At 52.4% G+C, this 13,556-nt stretch overlaps 2 protein-coding genes across 8 annotated transcripts in view; one reads left to right on the top strand and one right to left on the bottom strand.

The window, feature by feature from the left end:
- NGEF (neuronal guanine nucleotide exchange factor) overlaps positions 1-4,162 on the top strand; it is a 48,083-nt gene extending 43,921 nt beyond the window's left edge. For all 3 annotated transcript variants that reach the window (XM_015637179.2, XM_015637180.3, XM_015637181.2), the window contains 3 exons: positions 440-519; positions 981-1,085; positions 1,567-4,162. In XM_015637179.2, coding sequence (XP_015492665.1) covers positions 440-519; positions 981-1,085; positions 1,567-1,739 — 358 coding nt within the window. In that variant the 3' untranslated portion in view covers positions 1,740-4,162. The remainder of the gene's footprint in view (positions 1-439; positions 520-980; positions 1,086-1,566) is intronic.
- A 425-nt stretch (positions 4,163-4,587) lies between these two features.
- The window catches only part of SNORC (secondary ossification center associated regulator of chondrocyte maturation), an 11,045-nt gene continuing 2,076 nt past the window's right edge, over positions 4,588-13,556 (bottom strand). The window contains exons 2-4 of one of the 5 annotated variants that reach the window (XM_015637201.1): positions 13,362-13,506; positions 5,414-5,599; positions 4,588-4,727 (exon numbers count right to left, since the gene is read on the bottom strand). In XM_015637201.1, coding sequence (XP_015492687.1) covers positions 4,618-4,727; positions 5,414-5,599; positions 13,362-13,434 — 369 coding nt within the window. In that variant the 5' untranslated portion in view covers positions 13,435-13,506 and the 3' untranslated portion in view covers positions 4,588-4,617. Of the gene's footprint in view, positions 4,728-5,413; positions 5,600-6,411; positions 13,324-13,361; positions 13,547-13,556 lie in introns of those variants that run through there. The other 4 variants (XM_015637202.1, XM_019007747.2, XM_015637199.2 and 1 more) reach the window with 4 other exon arrangements.

The following is a 13,556-nucleotide window of genomic DNA, read 5'->3' as shown; positions in this document are numbered from 1 at the left end:
TAATCAGTTCTTCCCTTTAAACTGCTTCCTACACAGCAGTTGCGGGAATAAATGGTTCCTGTAACTGTGTATCTCACGGAAAAACTGCTCCTGTTGACCAGCCCAGCCAGGAGCTGCCTTTGCTTGTTACTTCTCAGAAAATACCAGGCCCCCCCATCTTGCTGCTGGCTCTCAGCAGCAAGGTTGGCAGAGGGACTGTGCTGCCTGTGGGGGACAGCCAGGGCTGTGCAGCAGGGCCCAGAGCACTGTGTCACATGTGACATCCCGACTGGGGTGTGCAACAGTGGGGTTCAGCATCATCACTGAACCCAGAACCCTGGAGGGGCAGGCAGGAAAAGTCTGGAAGGAGGAATATGAAGTCCAGAACTGACTGGGCAGAAGAACTAGGGCCCCTACAACCCTTTCATGTTCACAGCCTTGGTTTGTCTCCCTTATCCAGGAGTGAAATGAAGCGCTGGATGATTTCACTAGCCCCAAACCGGAGAACCAAATTTGTTTCATTTACATCCAGACTTGTTGGTAAGAGACACAGCATGGGAGCTTTTCACCCCTACCACAGGGCACCCTATTCTGCCTGATCTCAGTGCAGCCACATATCTGGGACCTATGCCAAAGCTAAACCCTCTCCCTGGGCTCCTCTCCTTTTCCACTATCAAGCCCAGAGCTTGGTTGACATCTGGGCCTGGCCCTGACCTCAACCCCTCAAACCTGGGCTAGGCTGCACCAGCACTCTCCCTCCCATCCAGGCTGCTCACGGCTGGCTGCTCATGGCTGGCTCTGTGGTGGTGACATTGGGCTCCCTTCCCAAGAGTTGCTTCCTTGGTACTTGTGGTTGGGGCACTCCCTGGCTTCCCCAGAGGCCCTTAACAGATCAGAGGGACCATGTGCAGAGCTCATGGGGCTACAGCCACCCAAGCTGTGCTGTTCTTCAAGGGGATCCATCCCAATCCACCTCTCACTCTCACCCTGTTCCTTGGCAGACTGCCCACAGATCCAGTGTGTCCACCCGTACGTGGCCCAGCAGCCTGATGAGCTCTCCTTAGAACTGGCTGATGTCCTCAACATCCTGGACAAGACAGATGATGGTATGGGGATGGGATGGGGATGGGCTGGGAGTCCCTGTGGAAGGATGGGCTTTGCTGCAGGCAGGCAGCTGTGAGTCTCTCCCTCCAGCCAGGGAGAGGCTCTGGCATCAGCATCACAGCCAGAGAAGGAAGTTATTGCCTTCTCCTAATTCCTTAAGTTGTGGCAACATTGGCACAGCCTCCCAGCACCAGCTGTGGGCCATGGTTAAGCTAGCACAGCCACCCCAGATAGGGGCAGCAGAGGGCACTTGGTGGCAGCAGTGCCTGCCATGTCTGCTGACATCCCTTGAGCCAATTGTCCTCACACAATGCTGCTCAGGTAAGCAGACCTGATGTTCAGCCTGGGTCTGCTCCAGCACAGGCCTCCGAGTAGCTTCCAGAAAGCTCTGCCAGCTCAAATGGCTCTTTCCAGCACAACTGTCCCCGTGCAGGAGCAAGGGCCAGTCCTTCCCCACTTATGCCTGTCTCTGTCTGTGCTCAGGCTGGATATTTGGGGAACGTCTTCACGACCAGGAGAGGGGCTGGTTCCCCAGTTCTATGGGGGAGGAGATCCTGAACCCCAAAATCCGAGCCCAGAACCTGAAGGAGTGTTTCCGGGTGCACAAGTCAGATGACAGTCAGAGAAGGAAACTGGGCAGCAGAAATCGCCAATGACCACCAGCATCCCCAAGCTTCTGGAGTGCCTCAGAGAGGCAGAAGACAGAGGCTGCCTACTGGGAGGAGGTGGCAGCTGTGGGACACTGTGGGGACCTGGTACAGACGAGGCGCACACACACCCATGAACAAACAGACTGTCGTTCCTGGGCCCCCTGGCAGCACTGGTCCTTTCCTGGAGATCAGCGCTTTAAACTGTAAAATAACCCCTTTTCCAAGTGTTCTGTACAGCCCCAAAGAGCATGAGCTCAACAGACACTGCCCAGAGGCTACTGGGTGCTGGCCAGATGAGCCACATGTGCTGGCTGCTTGGGAAAGGCAATGACCACAAACATCACTGAGCAATTAATATCACCCGGTTTAAGCACTAAAAGCTCATCGCTACCTTCCAAGTCTGGAGTGCTCTGAACCCAGCATCTCACAGGTCAAGCAGTAGACTCAACTGTCTCTCAAGAGCTCATTGGCAACAGGCTGGGATAAGCCCCAGGACCTCCACCACCCTAGTCCTGCTGTGAAGCCACTGGGCTCATTCCTACATGCAGACCTCAATCTGCTTCCAGTCAAATGCTCTCCAGTGCTCCACATCCAGCTCTTCTCCAGCAGCAGCCCAGCCTTGCCAGCCCTGACCCACGTCTCTGCCTGACAACCTCGAAGCACATCTGGGCCCAGGACCATGGCTCAGCCCCCTCTTCCACAGCCCACCTCCTTCTGTAGGGCCACTGCAGAACCCCTGCATCATGGTCTTTCCTGGTTGATCGTGCTCTTGTGGTCTTTGCTACTCCCTGCTGCCAAGGCCAGAGCAGGGGTGGCTGTGCCAGGGCCGTCTCACACACCACACAAGCCACAGGAGTACCAGCAGCCCCAGGTGCCACACAGCAGGTGAATGACCTTACCTGGGAGCTGCTGTCCTGTGTGCTCTGGGAGGCCCAACAACCGCTGCCTGCATGCTTGTAACCCACCCCCATCAGCCTCCCTGTACAGGCTTGCCTCCGTGTAAATATGCAAGTCCTGTGGCCAACAGAGCCAGCTCATCAATGCATGAAGCCCCGGGCACAGCACTGAGAGCAGCCTGGGGAACAGACCCACGGCAGCCACCCCTTGTTCAACAGTCCCACACGTGGCTGAGGCCCTCTCAGCCCTCAAGCTGGGCCCAGCATCCATTAGGAAAATTAATTATTTAGCACCTTCCTGTAACACAGCAAAGGACTGTCTTCCAGGCATTGTAGTCTGTGCTGATGTATGCTCTGGCCGTGCCACAGTTGTGCTCAGAAAGGGGACAGAGAGCAGCTGCCGATGGAGCCACACAGTAGCCATGGACATGGATGGAGGAGCACAGCCATGGCAGCAGGAACGTGGGGAGAAAGCAGGATGCTTGGAAGGGAGGCTGCAGAACTGCTCTTTGGACACATGGGGTGTGCAGTGTGAGGCCCAAAACAGCTGAGATGAATTCCAGGGCTGTCCCTACTGAAACCACAGCCCTGGGACAGGCAGCCCAGAGCCAGCACCCAGGACCAAAGTGGTGGGAGCCACAGCACTGAAAGGGGACAGAAGGCATTCTTCACTCAGGCACAGATCAGTGCCACCATATTAAGCATGTGACAACAGCCAGCAGGGCTGTGCTGCCTTGGCCACCTGTGGGAAGTTCATAGTAGCCAGTAATTCCCAGTCAGTGCCCAGCCCCAGAGCTGGGCCAGGAAGGACTTGCAGCCTCCAATCTGGTGCATTGGACAGATTTAATGAGGACACCCCAAGCCAGGTCCCTCCGGCAGCACTCCACAGTGTGCTTTCTGAGACAACCAAACTTCCAGCTCAGGATCCAAACTTTGCAACAGCTGCAAATTCACTAGTGCAAACCCCAGAGGAGCTCCAGCTCTAGGAATTTCTTAAAATTACCTGAGAAATCGCCCCATCTCACATCATCCAGCTTTGCAGCCCAGCAGCCAGCCCAGTCCAGCACAGGGCCTGCAGCCCCATGTGCCTGCCTGGCATGTTTCTCGCAGCACAGAAATGCTCCCAATCAGATGTTTCACCAGTTCCCCAGTGCTAGGATGCCAGTTCCTCACTGCACTGCTCCAGGGAGAACGGCTCAGTGCTGCTGTGCCCTGTTCCATCACTCCCCACCAAGCCCTGGGATTGCTCCAGCCCCTCCTGCTCCATTCCAATTCCATAGGACTCCAGACCCCAGGCACAGGCTGTGCCATTTTCAACCGCTGAATGGCATCCAGTGTTATTTCCTCAGACCCAGCCCTGCACGCCTCCATCTCCGTGGTCTCCAGTGTTGTACAAGGCCAGGCCTGGGGCCCACAAGTACGGGCTGAAGCCCCATAGCCCTTGCCAGGCTGCCTCAGCGAACTGAGGGGAACTTCTTGTTGTCTCGTTTTTCTGTGTGATAAAATGTAGCTGAGCAAGCCAGCGCCAAAACACTTGTGTGTCTCCTTCCTCCCCTGGACTGATCACTTGTCTCTTCCCCAGTACCCTCCTGTGCAACTGGCCCAAATGCAGTGGGTGAAAAAGGGGTTGCACATGAACAACCCTTCCCTAGGAAAGTTGTGCAGGGAGATGCCCAACACTGTTACCATCACCTAGACTAGACCCAGAAGGGCCCTTTTGAGCTCCCAGCTAAAAGCCCACAGGTTCCTCCTTCCTGCATGGGGTTGACAGGCCCTGCCATGTCTGTATCACCCAGGAGATAAACACACATACACATGAACCAAGGGCAGTGAGCACTTGATGCAGCCTGGCTGCCCAGCACAGGGCCTGCAGTGCTTTTCCTGTTATCCATGGCACTATTCCCCCCAGGACCCCAGGCAGACAGTTCAGGAGCGGTTTATGGTTGGAGACAGACCAGTTGTGTTAACAGAAAAATCTTTTATTGAGTTCAGGAAGCCGAGAACTTTCTCAGTGTGATGATGACCAAGGCCACAAGCACAGACGTACCCAGGAGGGAGGCGATGACAATGGCACCAATAGCTCCAGGCCCCAGCGAGCCTGCAGGAACAGAGAAAAAGACATGAGGTCAGCAAAGGCCGTGGAGCCCAGATGGCAAGGGCTCCAAGGATCACCCCATATCCAGCCATGTCCACACTCCTGTCACGGAGCTCCCTGCACTGGCCATGTCCCGTGTGCTCACACAACCCAGGTGTGGTCCTGTGCACCTTTGGGCAGGGGGCTGTAGCCAGCCACCACCACCTCAGCCAGCTCCCAGTGACAAGGACAGCTTGTCACAAAGTGGGTTGGTGGTGTCCAGCTTTCCTGTTAACACACCAGGAGAGTTGCTTTGCTTGTGGCAGAACCACATCTCAGCTGGTGCTTGCTGTCAGTCAGGAGCCCCGAGCCATGAAAGGCACTCACGCTCCCTGTCCAGGGAGCTCCCTGCATGCTCTGTCCTGGAGAGCCCTACCTGCACTCAGAGCAGTTTTCAGGGCAGGTGCCTGCCATGACAGGTCATGGGGCAGGAAGAAGTGTCTTGGAGCCATCTTGGGGCTGGCAAGAGCTCTGCAGCAGAGGCTTTTCAGCAGGGAAGTTTCCACAAGCAGGCAGATAAAACCCTCCCCAGCAGTGTGGCTTTAACCTCTCCTGGGAGAAGACAGGCCCACAGGGAGCAAATCCACCGTGAGGCCATCCCAGGCTGCTGCGGGAGCCAGCCGCGGGCAGTCCCTCTCGCAGCCACTCACCATCCCCGGCGTCCAGCCGGTGCAGCTGGGTGGTGTCCTCGGGCTCCAGCTCCGAGGTGTACGGGGGGAAGGCAGTGGCGTCCGACAGCCGGGCGGGGTTGGTGGCAGCGTCGAAGGGACCGGCTCCGGAGGGCAGCTCGGGTGGCTCGTTCCAGAGGGTGGGAACCGGGTCCTGCGGGTACTCTGCTGGAAGACAAGCACCCCACAGACATGGGGGGCCCGGTCAGGCTACTAGTGATAACCACAGGTCCCCAGGTGCCTGCCAGGTGCCTCTGAGGTGCATCAAGGGTGACCTGCACGCTGAGAATCCCGGTATTGCAGAGGCCTCCTCTGAGGGACATCTCTGCTGAGCAGCCATACCCAGAGCAGCCAAAGGCAATGCTTCTGTGGCAGCCTAGCATATACACAGCACACATGAGACAACACAGAATGCCCTGACACCCTGCAACCTCTGCTCATGCACAAACGGGCCCCACATGAACATCCACAGCTGGTTTGCTCATGGATGCCCTTGGGACTGGGCTGGGAAGGGCTGTCACACTGCCAACAGGCAGAGGCCACCAGGCCACCTGTGCTGGCCAAATTCACAGCATCTCAGGGCCCTTTTGTCCTGCACCACCAGCCCATGCAGTACAGGATGCTGGAGGTGCTGTCACAGCACAGGACATGGCTCCCCCAGACAGGACCCCAGAGCCTCGACTCCCTGCTGCTGCACCCCCGCCATATGGGGGAGATGAAAGCCCGGCTGGGTTCTGTTTAACATTACCACTCGTCTCCTGTTATTCCTTCCTGCCGTGGGTCAGAGACCAAGCCAGAGAGCCCTCCCCGTGTGTGGCTCACCGAGCACTCCCTGTCAATGCCCAGCCTTGTTCAGGTGGGCTCTGGCAAGAGCAGGAGACATTCCACAGCTCCCTGCTGAAACCACTGGGAATGTTGCACTGGGATGAGGAAAAAAGCAGGAGGGAGAAAAACGAACAACATTCACTGCCAGGACCCACCTGAACTGACACAATGGTTATCAGGACTGGGAAATAGGGAGTCAAAAGCTGGAGCAAGCACACGGGTTCCCTGGGGCAAGGCACAGAGGTGCCCCAGGCACCCCAACTCTGGTGTGTGAACCTTGGTGTACCAGAGGCACTTAAGACTTGTCCCAGGCTCTCTGTAGCCCAGGAAGAGAGATGGCAACAGCATGTCTTGGCAGTGCCAGCCCCAGCTTTAATCGCCTGGAGCCCTCCTTGTCTCCTGCAGACAGAAGGCACTGTGGGAGGAGAGCAAAGAGTCCTCATTAATGGGCTGCACCACACTTTGTTCTCCCTTCAGATCCCTTCCTGGAACAGGAGGGCCAACACACTCACCTTCCCTGCTGGTACAAACCTGCTGAGAACTTACTGCAGGGCTTCCATAGAAGAGTAGCTCCCACCATCCTCAGCGCTATTCCAGGCTGTCCACAATCTTGGGAACACAGCAAAGTTCTAGACTAGTTTGGAAAGCTCTTTCTAGAGGTGGAAAAGCTACAAGGTATCCAGTGAAACAGCTGCCAGGTTTAATGGTAGCCCAATGAGCATTGACAGAGACAAGTTTAAGTCCCCAGCATTCAGCCTGTGCAGGTTAGACCCAGGCAGGAACCCAGTCAAAGCTGGGTGTAGCAGAGAACACACTGTCCTCACGCACTTGGTACCTCCATGGTCTGTGCACCAGAGGTGGCATCTCGGCTCCCCTGTACAAGCACACAGATTTGTGTTCCACAAGAGCTCCCCACAAACACCCAAGTCTTTGCAGGGCCCTTCCCATCCTGTGCTGCAAAACCAGCCAGCAGAGCTATAGACTCATATCCCATCCCATAGCTCTTCCAAAAAGTGCCATTTCCAGTGGACCTCTCTACTTTAAATCCTGTGGTTTCACTGCCAGAGAGTGGAACAGGAGGAAATACAGAATTCATATAGTTAATGCAGGAGAGAACCAAGCAGAGCTGAGCTATTTAGCTGGCAACAGTGGCATGGGGAAGCTGTCGGTTTATGAACAGACCAAACATACAGAATGCTTTGGAAGCCCCAGCTCCAGGCTGCTTTTTTAAGGGACAAACTCTATACAGAAGAGCCACACTCCAGCTGTGACCTTCCTGACTCTGTCAACACCCCCAGGACCAGAACCAACACTGCCACTGAACCCATCTGGCAGAGGAACACAGTGCTGGGAAGAAAGTCTTGCTTCCTTTCCCAAGAATGTTTGTTTTTTTCTCCAGAGCTGTGCATTTGCCTTGTGTGTGACCAGGGACTGGTGTTAGTTCAGATGATCTGTAACAGATGCAGGCACCATCCAAAGGAGATTGTATGACCTGGGCTGGGCCTTCCCAATCCCCGCTCTCAAAGGGATGAGGAGGGAGCACTGTCTTCCAACCACAGGAGCCACCAGACCCAGAGGTGCCAGAAAGTCTCTCTTGTTCTCAGTGCTTCTAACTCCTGAAAAAATTTCTGGCAGCTCTCTTTAAGCAGGGCACAGAGCTTATTTTTGATAGCCAAATACAAAAGAAACAGTCTAATTTGTTTATGATCTCCATGATTTTTAAAAACTTGGATGGCTGCTGGACATGTATTTTGTTAATTCCTCTCATCAGACCGACACACACTTTCAGTTTGCCCACACAGAAAGGGCAGAATGTGCTTAACATGCATTTGCTGTCCTGAGTTCTTGTGGTTTTACCCTACCGGCACTTCAGCCCAGGGCAACACAACCCTTTCAGTCAGGTCTGGTGCCTCAGGAACACTTGTGAGCTCAGAGGCAGCAGCAGATTCTTGCACACACATTGCATGAAATACCTGCAGCTGAGCCCCCCCAGGAGCCACGGCTTGATGCTGGGCCCCTTCTCAGCTCCTGCCCCTCAATGCTGCTGCTGCAGGTGCCAAGGGCCCTGCCGCGGGCACACAGGTGGGGGAACACAAAACAAGATGCAGGTTCCTCCAGAGCCCATTGCTGCAGCCTGGGAGAACATCTGCTCATAACCAGCACTGTTCTCTCCATGTTTCTCCTTAGATTTTCCCTTCTAACCTAACAGCTCATGTCCTCACATGCCTCCACTCTGCCAGCTGAGAAACCCAAGCACCCATCCAGCAGGTTTCTTTAACAAGCAGAGGTTTCCCACCTGCTTCCCTGACAGTCCCAATGAGTGTCAGATCTCTAATGGACCCACATCAAATGCCACAATCCCATTTCAGTCTCTTGGTAAAAGCTAGTGATGGGAAGGACAGGGTTTGGGTCAGGTACCAAACCCCAGCACATGCACACTATTAGTAAAGTCTCATGTCTCAAAGTGAGACACAAAGGCCTTTTCCAGCCACCTGTTAGATAGAATCTGGAGAGATTCTAAGTACAGGCAGGGGACCCAGTTCAGGAGGTTCAGTTCTCTGCTCTGCTACTGATGTTTTGTGTGACCACCACAAGTCCTGCTCCTCACAGGCTTGAGTTTCTCTATGCATGAGCAGGATATCAGGATCTAAACATGATTTACAGAGAGAGCAGCACCAGAGTGGCCAGGTCTTCCTGCCCACACCATCATCATCATTCCGACTGTGACAAGGAGGACATGGCCTGTGAACCTCAACAAATGCCTCAGTGACAGCTCTGGACCCAGCAGCAGCCTTTCCCAAGCAAATGGCAGGTTGAACGGAAGCTCCATGGCCATGGGGCAAGAAACAGAATTCTCAACTTGTAAAAACACCCAAACATGCTGCCATCTCCAGGGAGGGAGTGCAACCAAGAGCTGGAAACTTATTACTGAAGGTAAGGTCGTGCATGGCTTTCCTGTTCACCCAAGAACTTTGTAGAAATAAAGAACTAGCAAGAAACACATCATCCATCACAAGACCAGATGTTTAACATCTAGGAGAAAGCCATGCATTAGCTGTGCTGCCATCAGTCTCAGGACCAGTTCTACCTCTAGAAAACTCCTGTGTGCACTCACATGGTTTGTTTGCCCTGTAGGGACTTGGCAGGGGCAGCCAGGGGCACATGGAGGGGCTGCCAGGCTGCTGAGGCACACGAGTGACCCACCACTGCCAAGGCTCTGTACCTCAGTGCAAGCTGTTCCAGAGGGAGGGAAGCCTCCAGGCTCTGGCACGAATGAGCTCTTCCCCAGCATTAGCTCTGTCTCAGCACTGAAGCACAAGCTGGGGGCAACTGTTGCTTTCAAACTAACAGTAAAAGCCTTTTCATGAGAAACAAAGTTGGAGAACACCAAGGAGAACAACATGCAATAATCTTATTAGAGTTTTACTGGAGATGGAACTGGACAAAATGGACTAAAATTATTAGAATGTTTTGCAGAAGGCCAGGTGGATGATGGCAGTTCTTCCTTCCCACATGTTAACACTACAGATTGTCTTATTTTAGGGAAATCTCTTTGCTGCACTTCTTCTCCCTCTCCCTAGCACAGGTTAGTTATAACTGAGGTGAGGAAATGGGAAGAAAATATCAGTTACCACAAGGAAATACATGATAAGCTTTCCAAGTGATGCAGGGGCCAGTGGAACTCCAGACACATGGGCTGTAGAAAGACCTACTGGGGATGATGGCAAAGGCAACTTTACAAAACTGCTATTTCCATGCTCAGAAAGAAGAAGGTGGGGTGAGCTGCCAGCACAGTGACATGGTAGCCAGTACCCCAGGTATTTAGTGACTGGAAGAGTCACTACAAGTGACAGCCCTGGGGGAAGCCAACCAGACCCTCCCCACAGGCCACCTGTAAGAACTTACGGGAGGCAGGTATGGCCATGTCACATCATTGCCCCTGGAGGTTACTTGCCATTGGCCAGTAGTCTTCACACAAACTGACTGCAGCACCTCATCATCCTCACTCTCTGCCTCCAACCTAGCTCCTTATTCAGGAGTCAATACCAGCATTAGAAATTCATAAGGAGTGTTGGAGCAGAGCAAGGTTGAGTAATGGCTTACAAAGTCCTGGTTTAAGTCTGGACAGATCTGCTGGAACAATGACATCTCTTCCTGAAATTTGCCAAACAAAACCTATTTACCACTATCCACATTCTAGTACTTAAGCTTTAAAAAACTTCCTAAAAATCTCCTATTCCCCTGCAGTTGAAAACAAACACACACAAGCTGCTACAGAAAGATGTCCCTGGTCAAGGTGTTTTCCTATGTCTTTTCCTTTAGTGTGTGTGCTCTGTGCTTTTTCCCCCCAGACTCATTCTGATGTGCTACTGCAGTAAAAGAGATTTCCACATTACCTCAAAACAAGCTCAAGAGCCCACATGTGAGTTCAAATACCAAATATACAGAATTCAGAAGCCAGCACCTTGCAAAGGCTTTGTACTAACTTCCTTAGTTACTTACTTCCTTTGGAGCTCTGAATCCATTATAGGAGTTGAAACTAGGTTTGCTGATAGGGAAAAAAATAAAAATCAGCTCTTTATCCTCCTGTGCTCTACACCTACATGCCAGTTGGGTTTGGAGAAAGAAGAAGAGGAGAAGGCTTAAATTTGCCACAGATCCTTAAGCTGGCCAGTTCCTGTTGCATCCAGCTGATGGGGACAAAAAGGGTTAATGATGTGCTTGGTTGCTTCCCCACCTTTGACAAATGTGACCTTGGAAAGAGCTCAGTAAATAGGAGAAGTTCACACTTTCAACAGTTTGCAGAGCCCTGACCATGCTGTCCAGGAACTCAGGCCAGCTGGGCAAGCAACCAAAAGGGAGAGGAGACTCATCTGCATGACCAGCACCAGCTGCAGCCTCTCCCAGGCAGAGCCGCTCCTGCTTGCTCTGGAGGGCTCTGCTGGGGAGAGTCAGAGGTGCTGAGACGAAAGGGCAGGGGCTGGTGAACTCTGAGGCCAGCAAGGGGCTGTCCAGCCCCAGGTGGCCATGGCAGGCACGGGGCCAGGGCAGGGCTGAAAGGAGGCCTTCAGCAGCAGCACAAAGGGCAGCCTGTGGCGGGCAAGGCCAGGAGCTCCTGTGTGCAGCAACTGCAGAGCTGCGGTTCTGACGGATGCTAAGTAAACTTGTTTACAGAAAGGCAGAGCTGTGCTGAGACCAGAGGGCTGTCTATGTGCCTTTCCCCTCTTTGTCTGCACCAGGCCTGAAATTTCCTTTCCTAATGGAGTAAAAGAGACAAATTTCCACTGTTAGTCAAAGCACCTGTACTGGGGACAGGAACTCTCCATGTCTAATGCAGCAGAGACTCATTCTGCTCCTGGAATGGCTTACTGTCCAGGCTGGTTCCCTCCTGTCCTCTCTGAGGGAGCAGGGAACAACCTGTTAGAGGCCTTCAGTCTCTGAACACTGCAGAGAAAGCATAGAATCCCTCCTACACCCCAAGATCTGGATGTCACACTCCCCGGTACAAAGCCCTTCAAGCCTCACTGCGTGACCACGACTCATCCAGTAACTGGATCAAGGAAACTTAGGAGAAGTGGCACAGGATGGCAGCACCAGGCACAAACCACGGCTGTAATGCCAGAGCAAGCACATCAAAAAGCTGGCAAGGAGGAGGGGGGCAGAGCAAATGCACCAAATATTGGAAATTTAAAACAGCACAGAAGAGATGCCAGCTTGGAGAGGAAGCAGATTGAATTCTTACTTGAAATCAATCACTTCCTGCAGAGTGAAATACTGCTAATGATTAAGAAAAGACCTTACCTGGTATGGGGAAAGAGCATGGCCAGTGCTGCTGAGAGCAAGAGCGAGACACAAACTGAAACTGTGCTAAAGTGATTCATGTTACACTGTATTAAAAAAAAAAGCTCATGGTTTAAGAAGGAAAGTATCTATTTTTTAGTGCTCATGTCTTAGTTAAAGATTTCCCAGCACAAAGGTGTCCCAGAAGAAGATACCAGCTGCACTAATTCTATTCCTCCAACCACAGATGTTCCAGCCAGGCACAGCAGTGAAATCCCCTACCCATATGAAAGCTCCTTTAAAAATAATTCCATAATTTGATCTCCTAGACAGCTGGCCAGGATCTCCCTGAGAAGAGGCAAGATGCTCAGAAGAAACTGGGAGAGAACTGCAAAACAATGTTACTCCTGGTCTTGGAAGGCAGGACAGGAATTTGGGAAAATAAAGGCTGTGCCTGTTATCTTGGTCCCAACCATCTCTTCAGTCTCGCCTCCACTGCAGGAAAGGCTTTGGGGGAAGCAATTCCTCGGTAGAGTTTCCACTTGTACACTTGGAGCCCATCAGTGCAGTGGGTATGGAAATCAGTTTTTCCCCAGCTGTAAAACCCACCTCAGAACTGCAGCTTTTGAAGCTGCCTGTGCCCACAGCTCCCTGCAGCCAGCACAGCTCTGCTGAAGGCAGTAGCAGATAAAATTGAAATTCATAAGAATCCCCAGAAAAACGGTGCCTTCCTTACACAACAGGCATCTCTCCCATTCTTCTGCCCATCACTTCACTGAGTGCAGAGCCAAGCACCTTCCCTGCACTGCCCTGGTGCCCCAGATCCAGAGCAACTCTGGAAAGATGCACACCTTGGCTTTGGGCTGAGGTTTTCACACACTTCCCTAGCTCTGCCTAAAGCAGCTGCTGTGCTCTGCTGTAATCAAGAACACAGAAGGAACCAGGAATTGACACAGAGGCTTTAGCCAAAGAAAAATGTTTCTTTCCATAACTCTAATTTCTTCCTGCCATTAAAAGCTGAGGGACAGCCTGTCCCATCAACTGCTGAGAGGTTTTCCATCTCCTGTTGATTGATGCATCCACTGACCCCCACCCACCAATGCTCACATAGATACTACTGCCATTCTGTGTAGGAAAAGTTAAAGGATTTTCTCCACTGAAAATACATTCCTGCTCACCAGCAGCAAACAAAGCTAGTTTCCCTTAATCAATTATAATTCAATACATATTTAGTGATGTTTTCAGGGAAGGGAGAAGAGAGAGGGACAGTGTAGTAAAGGATATCCCAAGCTTTTGGGCTTCAAATGCAAATAAAGCTCCTTACCTGCCAGCACAGCAGGGACCAGGATGCTGCACAGCATTAGCAGGACCAGGTGAAGGACTCTGTGGTAGGGCATGGCTTCCCTCAGGAAAAGTGTCAGCAGGAATCCTTAAAACTCTTCAAAGCACAAAACAACTCAGAAATTTCACTGTTATAATAAAAAATTGTTCAGTCAGGTAAAAAAAAAAAAAAAAAAAA

The sequence above is a fragment of the Parus major genome, chromosome 9 (genome assembly GCF_001522545.3).
Source record: "Parus major isolate Abel chromosome 9, Parus_major1.1, whole genome shotgun sequence".
In the NCBI taxonomy this organism is placed as follows: domain Eukaryota; kingdom Metazoa; phylum Chordata; class Aves; order Passeriformes; family Paridae; genus Parus; species Parus major.
Note: the sequence above shows the minus strand (reverse complement) of the source record. Positions and strands in the feature narration are given on the sequence as shown.